The 26,105-nt window shown below is 43.0% G+C and overlaps 1 protein-coding gene across 4 annotated transcripts in view; it reads right to left on the reverse strand.

The window, feature by feature from the left end:
* trrap (transformation/transcription domain-associated protein) overlaps positions 1-26,105 on the reverse strand; it is an 82,638-nt gene that overhangs the window by 24,186 nt on the left and 32,347 nt on the right. For all 4 annotated transcript variants that reach the window (XM_079372410.1, XM_079372412.1, XM_079372411.1 and 1 more), the window contains 21 exons: positions 25,830-25,973; positions 24,795-24,905; positions 24,039-24,185; positions 21,559-21,772; positions 21,251-21,379; positions 20,463-20,612; positions 18,263-18,462; positions 17,734-17,855; positions 15,529-15,742; positions 15,178-15,357; positions 14,775-14,921; positions 14,347-14,466; positions 12,018-12,305; positions 11,365-11,502; positions 10,995-11,107; positions 9,743-9,878; positions 6,640-6,831; positions 4,117-4,312; positions 3,301-3,419; positions 3,052-3,198; positions 1,514-1,614 (listed from right to left, as the gene is read on the reverse strand). In XM_079372410.1, the coding sequence (XP_079228536.1) occupies positions 1,514-1,614; positions 3,052-3,198; positions 3,301-3,419; positions 4,117-4,312; positions 6,640-6,831; positions 9,743-9,878; positions 10,995-11,107; positions 11,365-11,502; positions 12,018-12,305; positions 14,347-14,466; positions 14,775-14,921; positions 15,178-15,357; positions 15,529-15,742; positions 17,734-17,855; positions 18,263-18,462; positions 20,463-20,612; positions 21,251-21,379; positions 21,559-21,772; positions 24,039-24,185; positions 24,795-24,905; positions 25,830-25,973 (3,308 nt within the window). The remainder of the gene's footprint in view (positions 1-1,513; positions 1,615-3,051; positions 3,199-3,300; positions 3,420-4,116; positions 4,313-6,639; positions 6,832-9,742; positions 9,879-10,994; positions 11,108-11,364; positions 11,503-12,017; positions 12,306-14,346; positions 14,467-14,774; positions 14,922-15,177; positions 15,358-15,528; positions 15,743-17,733; positions 17,856-18,262; positions 18,463-20,462; positions 20,613-21,250; positions 21,380-21,558; positions 21,773-24,038; positions 24,186-24,794; positions 24,906-25,829; positions 25,974-26,105) is intronic.

Consider the following 26,105-nt stretch of genomic DNA (forward strand, 5'->3'; position numbering starts at 1 on the left):
CATCAGCTGTTTTCACAACGCCAAGCGACTTCTTACCCACTCGTTGGCACGCGGTGTGAATAATTTTTACACACCTTTCAGCGCTCGATTAATAAATAAGATGCAAAAGGCGCCCTGAGACGCACCCACCCTGCAGTCAAAACAAGGAGACAGACCTGTCTATATGGAAAAGCATTACTGAGCCATAGCTCGATAGGAACCTTCTCTATTTTAGGAGCGCTTCCAAAACTGCTCTCCCAATCACCGACAGTGAAATGTCTCCCCAGCCAATCTATTCAAATGTGTTATTATAAAAGGCATTTTGGCATGTGATTAAGAAATGGGAGCTTGATTGCTATGGGAGTCAGAGCCAAAGACCCTCCAGTAATACTTAATGGGGTTGCCTCAGTCACTTTTCCAATGTTAAAGTACATTACCAGTTTCTACTACCCGACTCAACAGGAGCACAGGCACCCAACAGACTGTCAAATCTCTGACACACATTTAATTGAGTGATCCCAAAATCCTGAGCATATGCACCAACACACAGACCCCCCCCCCCCCCAACACACACACACACACACTATCTGCTGTTAATTCTCCCCACGGTGTAACGGGAAACTTAATGATTGCAATAAACCCTGCTGAGGTGGAGGCAAGTTTTGCTGATCCTGGTTATTTCAGCAAATTGCCTGGAGTTAATTATTGAGCTGCATATACATTTAATAAGCCCTCCTCAATTTGTCTTTCACCCCTCAGGACGCCATGTGATGTCAAAAGTGACGGGCGAATAGGGCTAGCTAAAGGGGAAGAGGAGGGGGGAAAGTGTGGCTTCGGGTATTAAGTGAAGCATGGAGAGCAGTTGTACGCTGCAGAGGCAAAAACAAGAAAAGAAAAGAAAACCTAATGACAAAGATGTCAAATGTAAAGCACACCAAAAGGTGAGGTTGGTTAGCTGGAGGCAAGGAGTACATATAAGATATGACTGCTAAATCCTGACGTGATGAAACACCCACACAGTCAGGGGACCGTTTACACAGTTGGAGGGTTAGGTGATATCGATGTGTTGCAGTAGCCCAACTCCAGTCCTGTTTTTGGGACTCGTGGCTCGACTTGGACTGGAGCATTGACTGCATTCAGACTTGGAAGATGGAGAGGGGCCGTGGCTTATGTATCAACGGAGACTGATTAACTGTTTGAGCTGACTCGTGTTATCCTAAAGGGAGTCAGACTTGAATCTGACTTTAGGTTTGTTGACTCATCTGTTCAAAGAAGCCTACTCACTCTGATTTCCATCCATTCCACTCCTCTTTTTATTATCGTCATGTAAATCTTTCAATCTCTCCTTTTTTAACTTTTTCTGTTATATTGTCTTTTTAAAACCTTCCATGTCAGGTGTCCTTGGTTTTTTTTAAAGGTGCCCTCAAATAAAATGCATTATTATTATTATTACTTGAACAAAAATGTGATAATGAGCACAAGGACCACATCTAAAGTGTATATAAAGAAAGCGCTGGGACGTTTGTGGACTTACTTGTTGATTTGAGCCAGGAACATTCCCTTCAGGGCGTAGAACTCAGCCGTCATCTCCTTGGTGAAGTACTTCAGGTTAGTCGACTCTATCACCTCCAAACCCTAAACGGATAAGAGAGAGAAACACCGTTTGAACTTCACACTGAACTGCCGAGCGGAAACTTTGCGAAGAAGATACCCCGACGTTGTGTTTTTCGACAGGGCCGTAATCACAGGTGAAAAACAAACAAACTGCTCGCTGTTCATTAAGAAGTGAGAAAAGAGGTGTTAAGGGAGCTAAAGTTCCATTATGGTGAGCCTCTGATTAGGTGTCCCCCATGTGCTGCTGTGACAAACGATGTGTAGCGGTAAAGAGAGGGAGAGGGAGAGAGAGACTGAGAGAATCAGAGCAGATGAGATAGAAGAGAGTGAAAAAGAGAGAGGAGTGTCTGCTGGCACTTTTAATGACTTGTGGTGTGCTGAACTGCTTCTATTAATCAGAGTACTCCATGGGCTTAAGAGCAAGCTCCCGAGTAACGCACTCTTATAAGTCTCCCTGCTATAGCTTGTCACCCAGAGCCACCCCAAACACTTTCTGCTCTTACTGCTTTCCCCAATCGAAGTACCGCTAACTACACCTCCGGCAGCCGCTAACAGAAATCAACCCAAGTGCTTCAATCACAAGGAGTGCATCGAATGTGTTGTTCTTTTAAGAGAGCTTTTTTTTTCTAAATTCTAACATGAAGGATCCAGAGTTATTTTCTGTTTCTTTTTACTTTTGTATTATGGTGCAACACATTTAAGAAGGCTTCACATTTGTTCTTAATAGGCCTCTTAATATGATCACAACATGTACAATGATTGCATCTGTACCTTATGCAGATACACAAAACTGTCAAGAAAAGGAAGACCCCAAAAAGAAGTGAAAAAAATAAATAAAAAAAATAAAAAAAATAATATATATATATATACAAAAAAGATAAAGTGGAATATTTCAATGAATGATGCACACCTAGAATTTCCGGCTGCCACACACATACCAGGCCTCTGCAACAGCGGGTTAAAGAGGGTTGGAACTCGGGTCCTTTTTATTTATCAAGACTTGATCAAACATAAGTAAGAACGCACCATCTAAATGATCTATTTTCATTGATGAGAAAAAATGTGAATGTGAAAAATTTCACATTTTACAATCACTAGTGTTTTAAGTGTGTGGAAATACTAATAGAACCAAGTGTGATTTTATATGACTATTTCCTACACCATGACTTTTGCCATACGTGATCATTTATGGGCAGAGTTTTACCAGAAGTGACGATGTGGTAAAAGATCGCTGTAAAGCATTATGGGAAGGTGTGAGGGCAGACTAAAAGGGTCAGTAATGCTGACTGATGAATCCATACTTAGTAAATAATTCAGTCAACTGTTAGCTTGTTAGCTTAAGGCAGAGTAACAGCTTAAAGCTCTCTTTCCTTTCTACTATAGGTTCCGCTGGTCGCTTGTTCAGCAGTGTGATTGAACAAGTCAAATTCAGTGTCAGAGTTGTGTTTCACTTTTTACCTGCATGCACTCATTCTTGCCCATGACGCCGGCCAGCTGCAAATAACATTTGACCTGCTGTCTGATCTTCTGGAAGCAGTCGACGATGGGCACCGTGGGGATGGTGTGGATACGACTCAGGATGTCCAGAGCTACATTCACCAAACCCTGAGGAGGAAACGACAGTGTAAAAAGGTTCACATGAACAGTTTAAAAATATTCTCAGAAAATGGACTTCAACATAGTTGGACATGAGCTTAGAGCCAGTACCTGTTTGCGTCCTATCTTGCCGTACTGAATGATAGCAGAGGCCGAGGCGTGAACTCCCAGCATGGCGTTGTTGTTGTTTGGATCATGCTGTGTGTTGGTCTCATACGCCGTCACAATGGCTGTCGACCGAGAGAGAAAGAGTTAAGAGTAGCTTTGCACTTCACTCTAATGCTGTATTGGAAGAATTAGAAAAATCGAGCAGAGCTTGGAGCAGTGTGAAGACTGGGGACCGTCTCAAAGCTCAGCTCTTATAATGCAGAGGAGAGCACCGGGGACACTGAATGTATTGAATAGTAAATGGGCCATGGCTTTGGATTTCATCAAGAAAATTCCATTTCACTTCAACATAAGGTTGAAAGCTGTCATGTAAAAATGAAGTGGATTTTTATTGGCACGGTGCTGCAGAGAACCAGGGCTCTCATTACTTCAGCGCCTCACAGAGAGAGTTTTGAGCTCAAGTTGCTTGAGACATCACATTTTGCAGTGGCTGCCTCGCTGAATGGTTTCAAAGTCACCGCAGGAGAGAGCTGAGCACTGAGCAAGGTAAATATGTGTGTGTGTGTGTGTGTGTGTGTGTCAGAGCATGTGTGTGTGAGTTATGTCCTGCAGTGAGAGAGAGACTACTTTAGCAGGCTGACATTTGGAAATGTACTGAGACCCTGAGGGGGTTTTGCACATTGTGGCCTTTTAGAGAAGACCCCATCCTAGAAGTAGCAAGAAACCTCAGCAAGAGTCAGATACTTCTGCAGGAGAGCCTGAACACATGTAGTGTGTGCGCGCGTGTACGTCACAGCCATTACTTGATTTGCCTCATACCTTGGTAGTGGTGCTGGCGCCACATAAAGATGCTGCTCCAGTGGGACAGGTCGTCAGAAACGATGGGCAGCCGGTTCCTCCATGTTTTCACCACAGTCTTCATGTCATGCAGGCTGGTGTTGCGGCCCAGGTTAGCAGGCTGGAGCCCTGCGTTAATTTGGGCTGCTTCCTGCAGCTCGATGATCTGCTGTGCAGCCTAGAGACCAAAACAGAGAACTTTAAAACTGGCTCTCAAATTCAAAAACAACACGCTTATTGTCTCATATTTAGTGTTAACAGTAAGTGCAAAACATTTACAAGACAATGTAGACTCAAAAAGTACTGAGGTGAAGAAAAATGTATTAATTCTATGTATGAAAGTACAATATATGTATTTTCAACACATAAAAACATACAGTAAGCAAGACAAAAAAGGAAAATGCCTGCTTTAGTCAACAGTAAAATCTGCTCTTTCGTTTTGTATCTCAAACACATTAGTTAAGGGGCCTTTAAAGGACGAATATAATGTGCCAGATTTTACACACAAAAAGCAGAAATCACTCTGCAGCCTGCTTCAAAGACTGACTTCAGACAGTGAACCAGCTGCACTGAATCTTCACACAGTTCTTACTTAGTTTGCAACGCATCTATGAGTGACTCTCTCTTTTGAATGAAATCGTGTGTACATCATTCATTTTACTTTCATGTCTTTATAAGGCTTCTGATTTGACATGCACGCTAAAAAAGCCTTCTGATTTCTTCCTCCAGGAGTAGTTCTTGTTGTGTTCGGGGTCACACATTAAAAAGGAGAACACCCCTAGAAAAACAACAACAACAACAAAACACTGAAATGAACTGAATTAAGTTGAGCTAAAGGAGAAAGCTCATCAGAGAAGATGATCATGACAATACGCTAAAAGACAGGATGAAGAGGAGAGGAAAAGGTGAGAAAAAAAAGAAGCTTGAAGAGCATGAATGTTCAAAATGACTGTGTGAGACTATTAAAGCCAGAGCGTCGAGGGTAAGACATATGAAGGATGAACTAAAAGTCAGAGGCTGGATTAATGATAAAAAAAGGACCGTTTCTTTCATGCTGTTGACAGGCATGACGACAGAAGACTGAGAGTGCTGCCGTTAACTTCGAGGTCACTGGCTCAACACTGATACCCAACTATCCAGGGACTGAAAGCCTCCACACACAGATGGATCAAAGTGACCAAACACATTTAGATCAAAGGACAGATGCACATGAAGATCCCTCAGACAGCTTGGAGAAAATCATCTGATTGGCAATTTTGTGCCGATCGGATGATTAAGGGCGCGTCAAAAGCCGGAACAATTCGGCAGTATTCTTTTCATTCCATCAAAATAATTTTGGGAGAAAACCATTATGCCTTCCTAACCTGGAGAAGAAAAAAGGGCCTGCAGTTGGGAAAATGTGAAAATGATAAGCGAGAGCTTCAATCTCATTCTGTGAAAAAACAAAGAGGCCACATCGATCGTCCCAAAAGCCACTTTGTGAACACGTAATCAATCATTCCATTACAACTACTCATCAATCAATATTAATGCCAAGCCTGGTAATCGATAGTGTGGGTGATAATCCATCGATCGTCAGTCACAGCTAAGAGCTGGGATTTGATGATAACTTGATTCAGATGGTATTTGAGCCCGTGTGGATTTGCAGAGTCTGGACTGCTCGCTCATTCTCCGAGGCTCACGGAGTCGGGAATATGAGATGTAGAGTTCGAAATGGAGATTTACAACAGGCCGCATGGCTGCGCAGAGGAATAAATAGCTTGTTTTCCCTCGGCTAAGGTAAATAATTGGACTGCACATATGCAAGCACACGCACAGCCAAAACACACACACACACAAAGAACTTAGTCACCCAATTCAAATAGCCATTTTGAAAAGATAAATGTAGCGAATCAGAGCTGTGCACAAGACTTAACCCGCCCTGCCCTAAAATCAAATCTCCCAAAACAAAATAAATTAGGCAATACAATATTTTTCACAATTATCTGTTAATATCAGCTGATGGCCCATTTCGAACCTTCATTCAGAGAGTCCCATTCATCATGTAAATGTAATTCTGCTGCAGGTATTTAATCAAATGGTATCTGATGGCAAGGAAGTAATTACAGCCATTCTGAACTCACTCTATTCTTCTCTCTCTCTCTCTCCCCGCACCCTCTCATTTTGTTCACTTTCTCCTTTTTCAATTTTCAGTTTACCTTCTTTTCTCCTTCCCCCTTTTCATCTCTGCCCCTTTCACTTGTAATCTCTGGTGGTGAAATCAAAGAGGCTCAAAGGTTTTTTTCTGATTTCTTTTTTATCATCTATCTACATTTTACAAAATGGAGTGAGAGAAGGAGATAGAGGCTGTTATCTCGCGTTACTCTGCAGCACAATGTCTCGGGCAACTGATGATCTCTCAACATGATTCTCTTCAAGTGCCGGGACAATAAACTCACTTTCCTGTGGCTGCTCTTCCTGGTTTCCTAACTGCCACTTACAGGCTTTCAGACATTGTAAACGAACCTGCAGCAGTGGCGTGTGCACGTGGGAGACGATGTGAGGCAGCCTCCTCCACTCGCGGATTGCCAGGCTGGAGGCCATCTCTACCAGGCGCTCGATGAAGTTGAGTTGCTGCTCCTCTGGGTGGCAGATAGCCAGGTAGCCGCGGTGCATGTTCACCTTCCAGGCCATCTCCTTAGGACAGCTCAGCTCCACCTGGACAAGCAGACCAAACTTCAATGTGTGCACTGGAACAAATGTTTCAAGGAAAACAAAGATATTTTGTTTCCCTAAAGGATTACAGGTAGGCAACGAACGACACAATCATCCAATCAATAAAACAATAAAGGGCAGCACACTTTTTTTTTTCAGCATCAGCTGCTTTTAGTCGCTGCACTGACAGTTGAAAAGAGCTCAGCTGTCACTACTCCCTCACAGCCTCTCAAAATAAAGAAAGGGGGCCGGACTTCTGATTGAAGGAGGTGAAGGAGAGAATAATCTGACTTGTCTTTTCGAGGGAAACATATTCCAGGAGTAGCGCTGCTGCTAATGCCCTGACAGGATTCATGCACTGCTTCTTTCTTTCCTCAAAACAAAGAACTCTCAGTAGTTTCCCTCTTTGTTGTTCTGGAGAGAATTAATGTTTACTTTTTTTTCCTTCCATCAAAGTTTTGATGGAAAGTTCTCCTTTCCATCTTTCATGTCATCGATGTCTGCACTGGAAGTCAGAACGATATTGTACTTTTTGTTGTGAATTTATTTGCCCAAGCAGTTGCCTATCAGTAACATGTCAGAACTAAACATTTAAACATTTCACTTATCAAACTAAATCTGAATGAATTATTTAAAATTCCTGCGTGCAAACATTTGTTTGTTTTGTGTGTGTGTGTGTGTGTGTGTGTGTGTGTGTGCGTGTTTTTGTTTTGGCAGTATTCTGTCTGGATCAACAGTCAGTAACATATTTGAAGCTAAAATAAGAACGCGGATCAAACTGAACATGGTGACATATTGATGACCCAGTACTCTTTAAGTACTCATAGTTGTAAAACTACGCGGATACAACGGCATCACTTTACGGCGGGCACGCTCCCCTATGAAGATGAGCAGGTAGACTGAGAAGCGAGATGTCAGCAGTGTGGAGATATTTCAGTTCACACAGTTCATTAAAGCCAGCAGCGTGACACAGCTACAGCCAATCTTGCTGCTAACGCTGGAGAAGCGAGAGAAAGTGTCGAGAGACAACCTGCGTGCGGTGAAAAAAAATAAAATAACAAAAGCTCTGACACATGTCATTGCTCGTCGTCAGTTGTCAATAATACAGGTTTTTGTCGTCTTGAGTGTTTTTGGAGTCGAAGTAGAAGATTCCCAGCTGTCATCACATCACAGACACCGTGTTTGCTACTGCACTCGATCCGGGGTAAAGTACCGTTTATTTCTGTGTGCCTGCTTCTGTCAGTCAGTTAGTCTTTTATCATCTGAAAAAGTAAGCTATGTCTCCATTTCAGTGACATTAATAAGTACTCCTAACAGTGTTTGGTACCGGTGAGTACCCAAATGTAAGTAGTTGTACTCTGTTTACAAAAAAAGTGGTATCGGTGCATCTCTATTGCTGATGGATTATCCAGTCACACTTCTGCTTGGGATCAGAACACCTCGGTGTTCACACAACAAAAGATATGAGGACACCAAAAGAGTCCCAGACCCCCCAAAGAAAGTGCTTTGAGTGGTCTGTCGTGAACGTGTAAAAAAACATTCTGGTTTGTGTGTGGCATGTTCTTTTTCCTGCATGTTTTTTTTTTAGTCTATACAACCTCATGAAGAATAGCACACACTTTTAATTAAATGTAAACATTTGAAGGCAAAGGGCCTGTGACACCGAGCTTGCATAATAAAGCGCTTGGACAAATGCACAACAACACTGTTTCCATTTCATTTTTTGAAAGGTTTCAGCACGACTAATCATCTCGGTGAGTGTGACAAAGAGGCGGAGGAGAGTAAAGGCCCCTGCTATTGATTAAAACGCTGAGTGCATTAAGACTAAACAAACAATAGCCCAGGGCTGGTCTGCTACGTCAAATCTGCGGGTTTGCCGTTGAGTCTTCTCTAAACGAGTGACAGACACAGAATGAGAGAAGAGAGGCGAGCGAGAAACTCGAATGAGGACCCCTTGGCGGTGTATTCCCCAAAATGTCGGGGAAAATTACAGTGATCGGTCAAAGCGCACCTATCAAGGGTGACACTTGATGAATAACCTGGAGACAGGGCCGCCCTTATCAAGAGCTGGCTTTAATTGAAAGCAGGGACATTTGGACTGCGCCTCTGAAGTGGCGAGCAGGCGGTGGGCGACTGGAAGCCTTGCGCCTTTTCCTCCTCCATAAAACAAATCACCCTGCAGCAGATGCCGTGGTAATTATTCACGCACGCTGCCGTTGTAAATATTAGCTGCTGAAAACAGAGCTGCAGAGCGAGGGATAAGGAGATGGAAGAGGAAACGGTTGACTGTAACACAAAGAAAAGAAATAAAGAACAGAGGTTGGAAAAGGAAGAGACGGAGAAAGAGAAATGGTCGGAAGTTTGAAGGAGGGAATGAAACGAAGAGGAGAGGATATAGCAGAGTTGGAGCTGCCATCCAGACAACTTAATTAGGTGTCACCTTAGGACAGAGCAGCTCAATGGATTGGTTCCAAGTCTCCTTGAAAGAGCAATGCCGGAGTATTTGTTATATGTCAGGTGCTATCACACGCTCGCCACCCGTCTTCACTTTGTTTTAGGAAACATGAAGCCAATAAATTAACAGGCCAAATGGCTGAGCAGCATTTCCACAGCTTCACGGCTGTCTCTCTCATTTTCCCATGAGGCTGTGCAGGGACTCAACAGTCCCAATATCAGGTGGCTATATTCCTCACTGACATGAGGCCTGGGTATAAAAAGGAGAGTCAAGCCTCTGGTTCACTGGGTTCAAACCTGAAGGCTCCGCTGAGTCTGTGATTGCTAGCGAGAACTTGCGCTCATGGTTGTATTTTCTGTGAAACTGTTATTGGATTTAGTGGCACCTTTGGCAGGACGGTGAGAGTGAAACCGTTGTGTGGATGTGTGTTTGTGTGTGCAGACTTTCAACTGTGCTTACCTGAACCAGAGCCTCCTTCATGGCAGCCCAATTGGACACCCTCCAAGCACACTCAAGCATGAGATAAGGGTTTGAGTGGCCTTTGGATTGGCCGTATTCAGTCAGTGGTTCCCACTGGTTCAATTCCTTAGAACAGCTGGATATGAAGAGCAGGGGGAAAAGAAGTTCAGGAAACTTGAAACTGTAAACATGCTTGGAAAGCTTCGACAGATTTGTTCCATCAAATATTTAATTAAATAAATCGTAGCTTTTATTAGACTGACTCATGGCATGTGATTCGGAGGCGTCACTGTGGGAGAGCTACCTGGCTAATAAATGTACTGTTTGAGGGCGCACTCACACGAGGCACAATTGCCCGCGTAGCCTGCTGAAGCATGCGAGAACCAGGTTGGCCTGCGATCACATTAACCAAGTCCAACCAGGCCTGAGAACAGTTCACTCTTCTTAATACTCTATCACCGTACGTGGCGTGCTGCTGGACTTTTGGTCAGATACGGCCCTCCTTCTTCTGGATTTTTAAAAAAATGTATGCTTGTGCATGAGCAACTACACCATGCCGAAGCACATCTCTTCCAAACATGCCAGGGTTAAGGAAGCTTATGGTTCTTCAGCAGAGAATGGAGCATTCACACTTAGGCAAACGTACTGGACTCCGGGGGTCAACCGTGCCTGTACAAGGTACTGACCGCCTCGTGTGAGAGTGCTTTAAAGAAACACACAGACCCAGAAGAGCTCCTTAAACTGACAGCAGAGGTGAGCATCTCCTTTTAACGTCCTGAATGGTGCACAGTTAAATTCATGACGCCAATGAGCAGAGAGGCATTAAACACTTGACCCTGTGAGATATAACAATATTGGCTTTTTAAAGAGGGAGGCGTACAGCAGGGATGCTGCACTGTGGCGGATTGTGCCAGATTCATAAAAAGATAATGGAACTGATTCTGATTCCACACTGACAGATACATATGTTCCATATCTGAGCTAAGTTGAATTTTAAGCATTCGAAGGGAAAGAGTGACAAAAATGAATTTTAAAAAAATACAGATACAAAATAGATGTATTTACATAAAGTCAATCTTTTTGCTGGATTCCCTGCGTTATAATGGGAGCTGTCCTGAATGAGCAAATATCCACATATAAGGTGAGAAAGTAAAAAAATCTACTGAGGCTGTTATGCTCTTCTGGCTCTCTCGATGTGTCAAACAGACCGCCCTCCAGGACTGCAGCATCTTTTGTGTTCCAGTTATCTCACCGTATCCAGTGGTCCTCCCACAGCTGGTACTCAGGGAAGATGGCTGGGGAGACGTTACTCCTCTCGTGCTCTTTTCTTGCCTTCTCCATTGCCTTCTCGTAGCCTTCTTGGGCCTGAACAACACATGACGTTTTTAGTCAAAGCTTTGAGACGCTAAATGAAATGTTTATCACAACAACATAGCCAACATTTTGCTATGCTAAAAAAACAACATACAAACAACTGAAGTGAAACGCAGAACGATTAACAGCAACACAAACAACTCCCCCCTCAATGATAATAAAGTTAAATAACACCATTTTGTAAGGAGATTTTGTGTGCATATTACTGTCAACATAATAAAACGGTTTTCTGTTAACCTTTCGCTCACCTGTTCAAAGAAGCCATGCTGCTCATAGGCGATGGCTGTGGCGGTCTCGGGGAACTTGCACCTCTTCTGCCACAGGCCGGCCCACATGTCCTCCTCTTGGAGTAAAGAGTAGAGCTCTGCGAGGGAGTCCAAAATCTCCTAATGAGCAGCAGAAGGAAACAAGAAAGGTAGTTTAGACTTAGACTGAACTTTATTGATCCTTTTGGGATGACTCCCTCAAGGAAATTTAGGGAAGTTAGTAACTTGTGAATAAGATTTCAGCCTTCCTGATGAGTTTACTTCAAATGGGAAAAAAAAGAGGCTTCTATGCCAATTAGTAATATGACAAATACATCTTTGAGTCACCAACTTTCAAAAAAGGGATACAAACTTAGCTGTTTCAGGAATATAGAGGTGTAATATTGCATTATATATGTTGAAGATTTGTCCTTTTCTCAGAGTTTCAGTAAAACTAAAAAATGCTTTTTTTACAGATTTATTTTTGGGTTATTTATGCCTTTAATAGACAGATTTCCTAGAGTGTTGTCCTCATTCTCCAGGAGGAAACTATAGTATAAAATGATTGTCATTTGTTTATTTATATGAAAAAAAGGGTTTGATTGTCATAAAGAGCAACCTTTTTTTTTTCTAAGTTCAAATCAGAACACATTTACCTGTTGAGGTGGCGTGATGCTCTCTTGCTCGTAGAACTCGGTGCTCTGCTTGGGTTTGCTGTGCAGACTGAGGCCCTTCTCGAAGGCCTGCTGCTCCAGCATCAGTGTTGAACGCAGCCATAGGTTGTGCGTCTTGCCCAGGTACTTGAGCACGCAGGGCCTGATGGGAATCGGAGGCACACACTGGGACATGGCCTCCACAAAGCAGTTAAGGGCGCTGGGCTGGCAGTCCCTCTGGGCCTGGTGGCTGCCGCTGCACAGGAACGGACTCATTTCTCCTGACAAAGCCTAAAGGGGGGAGAGAGCGCTCATGTACTAACTATATTCACTTAGGAAGCAGTGAACTGATACATAATATTGATAAAGGCATTCTGTTGCATGTATGTGATGCAATTCGACGCCCTTTTCCAGTAAAAGAGCTGCTAAGACACAGGAAGAGAGGGACTGGAAAGGGACAAATCACAAGTTGTTTGCAGGCTTTTTATGGGCTTTGTAACAAGACCACAAGAAACATATTTAATGTCATTGTAAGAGTGACAATCTACATGTACTTTAAAACGATTTGTGTAGATGTTGACGCCCCTATGGACAAAGTATAACCTCTTATCCCTTTGTTGATGTAACTTCTGTTTTCTGATGAAATATCCCATCCTGCTGTCTTTTAACAGCCAATCATATCACCCACTGTAAAGCTTTGCTGTGGAAAATGTAAAAAAAAAAAAAGTCGGTTTCTGCAGGATGCTTTAATTCGCTGTCTGACCCCTACCCCGCGCCTTAGTGGTTACAGGCGTTAAAAACAGCTATAAGAAATGATCAATCGTTGCCGTTATCCTCGTTGCTTTTGTAGCTCATAAAGAAGCATCACTTTCAATTTTAGTCTGTTTCATAACCAGTGGGGAAAAAAAATTCCCCTGTGGAGCTTTAATACTGAAAGCGATTCAAAACCATTGATCTCAATCATATTCACAGATTTGTATAAAAGCAGAAGTATTTAGCACTGAATCTTTATTTGCTTGTTTTAACTGCACTTCCTGCAATCACATCCTCTTAAAAAAAAAAACCCACACAAATAGCGTGACAGCGGGGTTAGCGCTCTGATAATCATGACTGACACACACTCAGAAATAAGTGATGCAGTGGTAATGAATATAATTTTCGCTGCCCGCTGACAGGATGGAATAATTAAGTGCCTTGATGGTCACTTAAATGAGGTTGGTGGTGAAGAAGGCCAATAATGTGAAGGGAAGTTAATTCCTTCCTAAGGAGAATATATTTTCTGTCATTCCCATCTTATTTTCAGGCCTCGGATATAAAGCCTGGGCAGCAGTAATCACTCAGTTTCTAACACAAATTGAGACGTTGTAATATTGGGATGAAATGCTGACATGGAAGCAGACATCGCAGTAAGCACTTGTGACATCTCGGTGACTTCAAGCCTTTCATCAGAACATCATTCTTTCGAAGCAATCTTTCATTGGCTTTATCTTTAAGAGCTCAATCACACCGAATCAAAGCCGTTCAACAAGTCTCATATACTCCCCATGCATCTGCTTCATTAAACTCATTACGGCTTTCTGCCCTCAGTCTTCTCGTTTCCATATTTAGCATAAATAAATCTGTCTTCATTTAGTGGAACTGCATATTTTGGGACGTGAGCGGGGTGTCCAAGGTCAGAGTCGCTGAGTTTGCTAACGTCACTGATCAGATACAGAAATAGATGCAGGGAGTAGATGAGTGCGTGTGTGTATGATTGCACACAGTGAGAACAAAAAAGGCAAAATTAGCAGAGCTGGAGAGTAGAAACAAATGTTTATCTCTGAATAATGACTGACATTATCAACTTTCATCAACTCACAGAACCTTCTCACCACACTTCACAAGATTTAGTTTAATCTCTTAAAGTTGGTGCAAAGCTGTTTTTTTAACTAGTCCTACAAGACGCAAACACAGATCCATCCCAGCATGCTTTGAGCAGGCTGTCAATGACTTGCAATACACCATGAATCATAATTGACTCAGTGTTTGCAGATGCATGTAAACACACGTGGATCTATTCATCCAATAACCAACTTTTTTGGATCTATAATATTTCCATACTTTTTATTGATGCATCTTCAGTAAAATAACCAACTACGCTTCTCTTCTGTCATTGATAATTTCCAATTATTCCATTTCTCTTGTATTGGTTATAGATTTAACCTCAACCATCAGCATTCCCATGTTGGGTTCACAGCGAAACTTAAACATACTTCGTGTATAGGTGAAGTCAGCTAACCAGAGGCACTCTGCTCCTGTCGTATGTACATCGAGGTCTCTGAGTTCTACTCACATGCTGCTGCCTGTCAGAGAGAATCTTCCAGAGACGAGGGAAGAGCTGGACCCAAGTCCTCTCAGCCAGCGGTGTGGAGATGTGACAGAGCTGGACCAGAGCGTTCAGGAGGGCCCCGGTCTAACACAGAGCAAAGCATAATGTCAGCTGCTGACTCGGCAAGGGACTGCTTCTTTAATCCCTGTCTTCAGGGCTCAAGGCTACTGCTGATTCACTATCACTGGGTGGTTAATTCTTTCCCCACTAATATCCTGGGTCAGAATCACTTCCTGATGTTACAGCTGGAATAAAAAAATCAGCAGGGCACTTGATCGTAAACAACTTCCACACAAAAAGTCTAAAAACTCACTACAACACTACATTTGTATTACTTCCACTCTGCAGACTATGGTTAATGTGGCTAACTTTGAGAAGTTCGAAAAACCTACCTTGACCTCCCGTAGTGAGTCAAGAAACTTGTCATGGCGGTTTGTGAGCATGTGCAGCTGGTTTCCTGCATCTCTCTCAGACTGCTCTTTACTCTTGGGGATGGCAGTCTGGTCACCTGGGGCTAACTCGATGTCTATCTCCACATCCTGCAGGAAGAGACGAAACAAAAGTCTTTAAAGAGAGCTTTGACATTTAGTCTAACCGTTGGAGACAAAAACATTTTGGCATCAGCCGTCAAAGGTTTCTTAGTAACGGGGGAGATTAAACGAGGCTTTAATCTTAGGTTTGAAAAAAAGGGAGACAAAAAAAAGACAGAAGTATGCATCTCATGTCTGATGTGATAATGTGCTAAATTATGTCTTGATGAACGTCATCTTTTTTTTGTGTGCGCGCGGGTCCCACCTCCTCCTTGGTCTCACTGTTCTCCCTCTCACGCGGCTCCTGCTTGACATGCGTCGCCATGGCGAAGGCAGCGCGGTCATGGCTGTCAGCGAGGTTGATGACGTTGGTGATAGATGGCAGCATGGATCCCTGGCAGCTGGTGCCGATGATGGTGTTTCGTTCACACACTGCCAGCAGCAGCTAAGACAAACACACACACACACACAGAAACAAAAGATCAGTGACAGTAAAAAACAGGACAAGTGACGGGCATGACAAGAAGCTCACTGAGACAGAAAGACAACGTCTTATGAGTCAACAGTATTCCTTTTCACTGCTGTCTAAAGGGGCATAAAGGCTCCGGTTGTTTACCTCAATGCACTGTTTGATCCAGAAGTGGCTGCCCATCGCCTCCCAGTTCTGAGAGCAGCAGATGTAGAGCAGCCTCTCGTAAACACGCCGCTTCATGGAGGCGTCAAACACTTCAAAGAACTTCGCTCTGATCAGTGGCTGGGTGCACCGCAGACCTGAGAGGAAGGCTGGTTCCAACTTGGATGTGATGTCACTTCCTGAAAGGCTTTCATCCCTGAATAAAGTGATGGACAAAACATGGATTTATGCAGCTGACAAACTGGCTCCCCTTTAGTTTAGGTCAGTTATTCATGAAGGCAGCATTTAAGGCTACTGCTGATGAAACTTGGAACATCAATCTTGGGATTTGATTGGCATCTAACAAACAAAAAAAACAAAAAACAAAACATTTGTTGATTAATAATAAAGCTTGATTTGACAATATAAGAGACCAATCAACCTTATTAACTGAAACAATAAGGCTTATTTTCTCATGATAACAGGATCATTTTCAGGTGATCTGGAAATCAAGAAACTGATCATTGCTACACACCAGAGCCCAACAGCTCAAAATGCCAACACAACTAAGCTAAATAAAGCAGAGATAAATAAGTAGAGAAGAAATCTCTCAGTATCCCATGAAATGGATGCATGTCCACTGAGAGCCCCCACAGTTATTAGTAAAGGAATCAGACTTTTCATTTAAAAGCTCAAACATGCTTCATTACTGCCTTTACTATTCTAAATGTTAGAGGGCCGTCTTTCTTGACAAGATTAATAATCAGCACTCTGTTTCTAAGGCTCTTTAACTGTTTTACAGGTCTCTTTTATGTTTTCTCTCCTTCACAGCTTATGTACATTTATGTTGTATAAGCATTAAATCTAATGTTGATTGCACAGGATTAATCTGTAATTATGTTTACTCTTAGTCACATAGGGGGCTGCTAAATCTTGTTTGGGGATTATTGTATACAGAGGGTAGGGGGACAGCGGGTGTGTATTGTAACTAATGTCTTTGTGTCCTGCCTGTCTGTATACTTCTACTGGATCCTGTGAATTTCCCTCGGGATCAATAAAGTATCCATCTATCCATCTATCCATCTATCTATCTATCCTTTAAAATACATTCACTGACTTTTTCATTCACAGCTCCATTTGTTCCCTTTTTTTCACGTTTACAAATATGGCAAGCAGATGAGATTCTAAATATATTACAACACAAAAAGTGACACCAACATTTACACATTTCAAATGGCCAGCACGTTAAACGGCTGCATCACAGAACACTGAAGATCACTGAAGTGTGAGGAGATGGCAGTTAACGCTGAGTATCAGGTGAAATTAAGCGCCGTTCACGTGGAGACTGTTAAGCATTAGACACTTCAATGACAATAATCCTCCTTTTTTTCCCCCCCCCACATCATCCTTCTGCAGCGAACAAGCAGCATGGGTAATATTCGCACAACAGAAGGTGAGAGGGAAGGTGGGATGAAAGCGACGACACGGCGAAGGCCTCCACAGCTGCATATTGTCCTCATTTGTGCTCTTCTCCTAATCACACATTGTTCAAGCACAGCTGCTTTATCATTTCACTCTCATTACTCGCTGTCCATCACGGCTTTAATGCTCGTTTTTAAATCTTTTGGCATGAGGAGCAGATGGGCTGGAGGGATGCAGGCTACATTTGGCTGATTAAATGTGTGTGTGTGGGGGAGACAGGAAGACAAAAGAGAGCTGTGGTTTGATGGATGGCGGGGCGGCGAGACAGTCTTTCCCCTCTGGCTCCCACCTGCTGTGTGTCCTGTCAAAGAGTCCTGACACCACTGTAGGCCTGTGAAAATGACTCCTTTATCTGTCTCCATCACAACCTGCCAGCTATCTGACCCTCTCTGCACAACCCCACACTCCTTCCTTCTTCTATCTGAAGCTGTCATTTTTATCAATGCGTACTCTTGTTTCCTTGTTCAAAAAGATTATTGCAATGTCAGTCGAACTACCATGATCTAACTCTTTTCCCCTCGAGTGAGTAAACAAAAAAAAACAAAGGTAGTTCTCCTTCCTCATCTCTAATTTTCCGTCACTCCTTGACACAACCTCCTGCGACTTCCTCCCCCCCCCCCCAACCCACCTGCCTCCGACCTTCATCCCTCCCGTTAAGATGGATGCAAGGGCAGCAAGGCGGCGGTGGCACGGCCATTTGGCCATGTGATGAATTGCAGTAATTACCTGTAGACGTAATTAACGAGGTCCAAGAACTGGGCGTTTAACTCAAGTTCATCTGGAAAGCGCTTCTCAATGTAGGTCATCATCTTCACCAGCAGGATGGACTTCTCGCGGATGTTGGGCATCTAGACAGAGGAGGGGGGTGCATGATGGGAAGGAGAGACACGGGGAGAGAGATGTGAGGAAGTTAAGAGAGAGGAAAGAACGCTGGGATCAAATTAAGTACAGACATTAATCCCATTTATTTCTCTCTCCGTACACTTGTGTTCTGTACTACCATCTCTTAGTCCACAGCTTTCTCAGACAATAAAAACACCTTTGTGGGTGGTATGCAAATGCACGACTTTCCAAAAAGAGGAAATGTGCTTTGCTTGTTGTTTGCTTGCACAAAGTTTTAACACTTTTTAAAAAGTGCTTTGCTGAGTCAGTGTTCTAATTCACACCATACACGATCAAATAAATAATGCAATGATCTGCTGATTCACCCATTTCTGCGTGTGTTGATTATACGTGTAAAGAGTCTCCTTCTTACCTGATTGGCAGCCATGGGAGAGTTGTTCTTCACCCACTCTTCGACAATTTTGACGACTGCGCGGAGGATTTTGGGGTCCGGGGACTTCTCGATCAGAGAGGTGAGGATGACCTGGATGAAGTTCTTCCTCATCTCCATGCTCATGACGGACAGTCGCGTCTTCACCAGGTCAAGACTCAGCATTACCAGCTCACTGGTCACTAAGAGGACAGAGGATAAAATGTCACAGGAAGGATTGAGACGGACGAGCTAGAAGGGGAAACAGTCAAAGTATTTACAACGTTTGGATAAATGGTTACGGGAATTTTTGGATGAAAATTGTGTAAAAATATTATCCAGGCTTTGTAATAAATATGAGTGACTGTCTTGAGCTTGACTTCCCAGTGTACATTAAAAAACCATAGAATTATTCGCCTTTTTCTTTTTTTTTGTTTGAAAATGGCAGAAGGAAGGGCTGAGGAAAAAAAAGAAAAATCAAGTTGGCCAAAAAAACCCATCAATTCATCATCTGCTCTTTGAGTTGTTCATGCGGGTGGTCGAAGGCTTTCTTTGACACATTTCAATACATAAGAGTTGAACTACTTCAGCAAAGCTTAAGAGTTAAGTGTGAATTTTTTTTTTAAAAAGTGTACAGGAAAAGGGACTTGTTGGTCAGGCAGCTTTTGCTTTCAGTCACGATAACTGTGCCTACTGGACAGTAAATGTCTGTGTTTCCCGATATAGTCATTAGAGAGCCATTTAAAGCACTGATAGCATCTTATAGCCATTACCTCCCATCTGAGAAGCAGGAATTATGTACCGTCTTTACTTCTACAGAGCTGCTGAATTCAAGCTCAGAGAACAAAACTCAGGAGGAACTTTATAGTCAGGAGAGAACCCGAAAACAAGCAAAGCTTAAACTTTTGAACCTCTTCTCTTTACTTTCGCTGACCGACAGAAATGGAATTATCAAATGATTCGCCATTAAACCGAGAGTACTGTATTTAAAACAAAGCGAAACAGCACAAGGTGACCATCTGTTCGGGTTATCCAGAGGGAGACTCAGAGATAATACAGAGTGGGAACGTGAGCTGAGGAACATTCTCTGAGAAACAGAATCTGTGAAGACGATCTCCCAAAACGGCAACGGCTTCTAAGGACATAGCCGAGACCATTGATAGAGAAGTCCTGATAGGGTCTTTGTATGAAGCCCGGTAGTGCCGAGTAACACGGGATATCCAAGCCCTAACGGAGTCTGTGGAAGGTCGCCCTGTGAGTGTGTCTGATCAAACTGATCTCAAAGACAGACAAAGCATTGTAGGATCAGAGTTTGGGGAAAGTGCGCATACAAGTCCTCTTGATGATGTGAATCAGCTGTAACGACAGCAGTAAAGGTTCAAATGAAGGTTAGGGTGGAAATCTGAGCGATCATGGTGACTCAGGTGCTGTGAACTCCAAAGTGGGCCTAATGATCCAGCAACATAGGGAGAGATACTGGGGGAAAGGAAACACAAGGCAGAGCTGACTGCCTGAAGGACAATGTGCTCTTTCTCAAACTCAAATTATTTACATGTACCATACAGACCTGCAGGTCCTGCTGAACTACAAGCACTTAGTTAGCATTAGTTTCCCCTTTTTCTTCTGTTCTGATCACATATTTCTATGCACTCAGAGACTTGTATGCACTAATTTCTATTCATCAGACGGGCTAGACTGGAAGGAGTTATGGGTTTGGGGTCAAGTGAATATGGTTGTGTGTCTGTGTCTAGGTTTAGTATTTGAATATAAATCTGCATGCATACAGAGGTGGAACTATTCCCTTTGCATGAAGGTGTAGTGGTCAAACAGCTTTCTTTTTTCTTAGTTTCCCCTGAATGTCGACAATTTGCATGTGGTTTTATGCTGTGTTCCAGGAAAAATGGGATAGCTATCTCTACTACCGGGTTAACAACTTCTCCACAGTACTCTCTAAGACATTTAACAGTCCGAACCTTGAAAAGCCTTCGTAAAACGCTCTACAATTTGTTGAACACTACATGGGATTGTACTAAATTCATGTACTGATCTATTATCAAACTTGTTTTCTTCAGAAGTGTTTGTTTCTTTGTATCAGACAGATAATGTGTTCTGAATTGTACAAGAAATTCTGGCTTTGTATGAATGCTTCTCCTATGGCTCAGACTGGTTTTTGCCATTATTCTACACTAGATATACCAGGTACCTGTGCTGGTTTCTGTCACCCCTGGGTTGGCCTGCTGCGGGCTCAGGTGTTCCCGCACCATCTTTTGCAGCGAGCGCATGAACACCGAGATCAGGCGGTCGATGTAGCTGGCGTTATAACTGCAGGCTGACTTCAGGATCATCAGCGTTCCTGGAAGAGCAATGAAGGGGAAAGTTGAAGGATGAAGTGAGACATGAGACAAATGTTAAAAATCCAATTTGCCGTCAGTTTCACCTCTCTCTTGCAATAGCAGGCAACAACAAGAAGAAGGGTCTTTTTTTAAAACATGGATAGCGCTCCCTTTAGATAGTACTTTAATATCCTTTTTTCACCTTGAGGGCTCTTTATTTAAAAAGCTGCTGTATATTTCAAATGGAGGGAGAGAAATCAAACATCAGTCTCCTTGAAATAATGTACGCTTTGAATGAATGCGCTCTGACATCTGGCAGGATAACAGTAATGGTCACACGGGGAGGGCAGCCCAAAAGCGGCATTCTTCCCGAGACAACCTTTCCCAAACCGCTGGACTGTGGCCTCACTTTAAACACAGCAGATGTTAGCCCGAGCAGCAGGGCCCGTCGGCTTGCATTTTAACGACCCACTCACTGGTATAATTGCTAAGAGGGAGTGAGTTCGCTCGGTTTTGTGGGGAAATGAGTGAAGGTGTGGGGGAAAAAAAATAATCTATTTTTACATGGGTTTATGACCAATAAAGGGAGGGTAACGGAGCACAGGAGAGCAGAAAGGGATACATGAGAGGAAGAAAAGAGGAGAGTTGAAGGTCTTACCAAAGAGCTGTGTGGGATTAGTGTTGCTGGTAGCTTTTTCATAGTTTGTGAGTCCTTCATAGATGACCTTGCCCACAGCAGCATAGAGACACTCCAGCTCCTCGTACTTAGATGCCACAGTTGATGTGCCTATAGGATGAGAGAGCAGTGTTTGAAGAATACGAGCTGATAAAATCAATGCCTTGCTTCTAGCACAACGGCTGAAAAATAGCCAATTTTTCAGCAGAAAATAAATAATTACAAATGTTTTGACAATGCAGAATTATCACAGAAAGGCCCGGACTCGAGTTTAGCCTGATGTAACTTACTGGGCTCAGTGGGGAAGATGCTCATGAGACGAGAAAGCAGGGAGTGGACAGCCCGCAGTACTTTGGTGTTGCCACAGGTCATGCATGCGGCGATGCCCCTCTGAAGAGGCTTAAAGTGCGCCAGGATGGCAGGAGACTGCAGCACTTGTAGAAGGAAGCAGAGAATCTCCAGTCCGGTGCAGATGTTGGAGATGTTAGCCTGAGCTGGCTGCTCCTAGAAAGGAAAAAAAAAACAATGACAATAAAGGTGAACGGGAGAATTTAAATACATAAATCAAAGGAATAATTAGCATCATGATTAGTTTCTTAATAGCTGTCCTATCTTTTCAAGGAAAATCAGCAGGTTTTTCTTTCTTGCTTTAATAGTAATCCTCAAAACTAAGCAAGAAAACAAAGAACAAAAATCCTCAGCCAAAGCATTAATCATTGAACTTTTTATTCCATACGAACTCGAGACAACTCAGAGATCAATATTCCACACACAGAGGTATTTCTCGCACAAAAAGAAACCGGCCGATGTGATTGCTACTAAACTAAAGATCAATGGCCGACATTGGGTCCCTAATTTTGTCTAAATTGCAATCAAGGTTTACAAGATGGCAAGGCCAAGAGGATAATCTGAGACAGATCTATGGCACTAATCTCGGCTAATGAACAAGGTGACTCCTGTGATAAGGCTTCTGGTAGATATTAGGCTGGTATTGATTTGGCACTGTATTAACAGAACGGGATCTTGTATCTGGAGCCATGGCGATAGGGGTATTTACGTGTATGTGCACGATTGTTGCCTGCTCTCCCTGCCCTCTCATGCCACTCCCTGACTCTTAATCACTGCCATGCTAGTTTAATGAGATGATAAAATGTAATCCGATTTAGAGCATTGTTCCTTAGTCTGAGGAAGATGGCTGGGCAGGTAGAGCGTGCTCCTGAGGGGATGAAGGCCCGTGTATGTGCATCTGCATAAGACACACGTAAAGCCTTGTTTATCACTCTATTCCCATGGGAACTGAACAGGCTGATTGGTTCTGCGTGTGTGTCTGCAAGAGAGGCAAAGGCACAGCTCATGCAGCAATCCCCAAAAGAGAAAAAGGGAAGTACGTGACAATCGCGGGCAGACGGTGATAACCTTGTCTGAACCGTCACGCTGAATCAGACCAGGGAGAGATGACGAGAGAAGGAGAGGAACTACAGATTAAAAAGAGAGACACAGAAGAATGCGATAAGAGGCTGGAAAAGAAAAGAAGTGATGATGAAACAGCAGCAAGAGACAGAGGGGAAAAAGGCGAGGAGAGATTCAGCGAGGCACAGTGGGGCGATACAGAAGGGAGAGGATGAAGGGGGGTGAGAAGGCACAGGCCAAGCCGGATAGTCTCCTGTTATCTCCCATTGTCATTATTTTGTCATTATGGTAGTCAGCGCCTCGCTTCATGTATAACTGATAAGGGACAAAGGACTCAGTTAGAGCAAACACATAAGACAGAATTGGACAGCATGGACGGGCAAACTGCAAAGACATTATTTATGCTTAATTTTAATGTTAGTCGAACTTGTTTGCCAAAAATACTATAATGATTTTAACTTTCTGGTATGAGATTCAACAAAATCCTCATGTAAATAAATACTATTTAATATTACTAGATTCTTTTTGTTTGTTTTTAATATTTATTGTTGGACTTTTCGTGCCTTTATTGGAGGGATAGTAAAGTGGACAGAGATCACGGAGAGAGAGAGTGGGGATGGACATGCTGGAATGAAACCACAGGCCGGACTCGAACCCGGGCCTTCCCACGTTTAGGACTGTAGCCTCCATACATAGGGAGGCGATAACCCTAATACTACAAGTGTTGAAAAGATTAGCCAGAGAGTGTGTCTCATTAGGTCTGTAACATTACCTAATGAGATTAAAACAGCTGATTTTGGGGGGGGCGCTGTATGGCCCAGCAGAAGTGTCACACACCCAGTGTAAAGAGGCTTTAGTCCTTGTTACAATGGCTGGGATTTGGACTACAAACCAATCAGTATAAGCTTGCTTAATACTAGCTAATCACATTTGTAGTAACTAGCGTCATCTGTCTTCTAAGTGAATTGTGTGGGTAGCTCCCACTCAGTCTCAATCGCGCTCTCTCTCTCCGCCCCTTCGGTGCTGACAGCACAATGGACGTGCGGCACGCACAAGTTGTTACTTCTTTGAGAACACTATTAATCACCTGTCCATGTTTCTGTCCTCTGAGTCCAACATAACCAGCTGAACGGAACGGTTTGCAGTGACAGCGGTTGGCTTGCATGTTTTGTGGGCGGGGCTTAGCAGAGGGATGCAAAGTAGCTGAGGGACAGGTGGAAGATTTTTTTCTTTTCTTCCATTAAAGTGTTGTTAAAGTTGTTTACTGCCCCTTTCATACAAACAAAGTATGAATGGCCTCTTTGCTGAATTGGAGTTATACGAAGCATAAAGGCATGTTGAAAAGCAGGTGAAATCTTACCACCGTCATAAGCAGCTTGTCAAACCACTGGAGCTTCAGCTCAGCACGAGGCCACATCTCAGGCCTGAGGGCAGACTTCATCAGACTGACACAGCGTCGGGACAGCAGCTCCCCTGGAGACCCCGCCACGTTGGTGCTGTCATTCACCTGCAAAAGTGACGAGGAGAAAAAGGTTGTTTTTATAGGTATAATACAATACAAGACAATAGATCATCTTGAATAAGGACTTTCGCCATGTTTCAGTTTGGATGTGGTGTCCTTTGTAATAAGGCCAGCTAATTGATACACTCCTTGTTCGAAGGGATCAATTAAATGTAACAATACAGTCTAATCAGGCGCAATACAAAGAACAGATCATGTTTTTTTAGTCTCTTCTGTGAGCAGTTAGTGATCCGAGAAGGTTCAATTCAACAGAGATGGTTGGGTGAACAGTAAGAATGGAAGCTGGCATGAAAAAGAAGGAAGGGAAAGTCAAGGTGAGGGAAACGTCAACAGTCTATTTCAGGCGTGTAATCAAGGTCATCCCTACCACCAGAGCGAGGGACAGCTGTGTTAGGAGGACACGCATACAGGACAGTGAGTGTGTGTCAGTGTGAGTGTTGTGTCCGGGACAGCCACCAGGCGTGTCCTACCTTCACCTCTGAAGGGGGTTAAGGATAACGTGTGTGCTAGCTGGCAGACCTGTACTCGGTGCGTTTGTGTGGAAGTGAGAGATGGAGCACTGTGTTTGTGTGGAAGTTACAGTGGAGGTGTTACCTGGCATGCAATCCTGATAAGGAAGTTGACCACTGTGTCCGTATGTTGTTTCTCCACCGGCTTGGTTAGCATGGTCTCTGTTCCTGGCATGGACTGGCTACGGCCGAACACCTTAAAATAGGAAAAATAATAAAAAAGAAGAAATAAAAACGACTGTTTCGCTTTAAAAACAGAGAGGAGAAAGATCCTATTAACAAATCTTCACTCTGACAAACTCTGAGAAGACTCCTTCGTTTGGAGAGAAAGTTAAACAGAAACAGACTGTAGCTAATATTTACTGATAAATATAATGGCAACCTTATGAACAGCAACATTACCTTGGCTGAAGCAGAAACATACCACGTCTGCATCATCGGGTAAAAGAGGAAAATACGAGTCATGACTACCTAAACTAAAGCTGTGTGACTTTCTGTCAGCACTCGTACCTCTGTCGTTTAAGACAAAGAATTTTTCAGCACATTAGAGAGAGAAAAAAAAAGTAAAAATGTGTGTTTGCATTTAAAGAACGCTGGTTGCAGAGAAAGACATCTACAATTCTGTATGTTTAAATCAAGGCGCATGATCAACAGAATGTGGTCTTTACAGGAAATAGTAATAAACAAGCTTTCAGGCCCGTGAGAACAAACAGAAAATTATTGATATTGCAAAAAAAAAAAAAGCCCCTTTTGATGTTTATTTTTTATGTATCCGAAAATGATCATTGTGTTAAGGCATTTTCATTTTGATTTTAAACAGGCACAACTTGCAACAAAGGCAAAGTGCAAAAACAACAGATCACAGTGGGAATGAAGATGAAACAGATTTGCACCTGCGATTCTGTTTTAGAAAAATGGATTAAGGCATCAACAACCTTCCTGTTCTCTCCTGTTGGCAAATTTAGTTTCAGTCAGATGTACAAAAAAAAAAAAAGACAGCTTCATCAAAGTATCTTTCAGACTGTTTTGCAATTATCAAGATGAAGCGAGAAACCAAAACAATCAGCATATCTTTGAGAAAACCCCCCCCAGAAACATCCAATAAAAACATGAGGCTAACCGTGGAGGCAGCTCCTGTTGCCGTGCGGAACCTCTTGACGTCTTGTCCGGCAGCTGTGGCAGCGGCTTCAAGGGAGAGTCCTCTTTTCACAGCACCCGCACTGGTCCCCTCACCGCCTGCACCTACTTCAGCCTCAGACTCAGGCTGTCACAAGGAGAGAAGAAAAAAAAAAAAAAAAAAAGAGAGAGAGAAGAAGTGTTGAAGAGGAGCCAAATAAGCAAGGTAAGAAAAAGTTTATATGACACATGCATAAACTATCAGGGTTTATGAACAAAT

This window comes from Symphodus melops (genome assembly GCF_947650265.1).
Source record: "Symphodus melops genome assembly, chromosome: 21".
Taxonomy (NCBI): domain Eukaryota; kingdom Metazoa; phylum Chordata; class Actinopteri; order Labriformes; family Labridae; genus Symphodus; species Symphodus melops.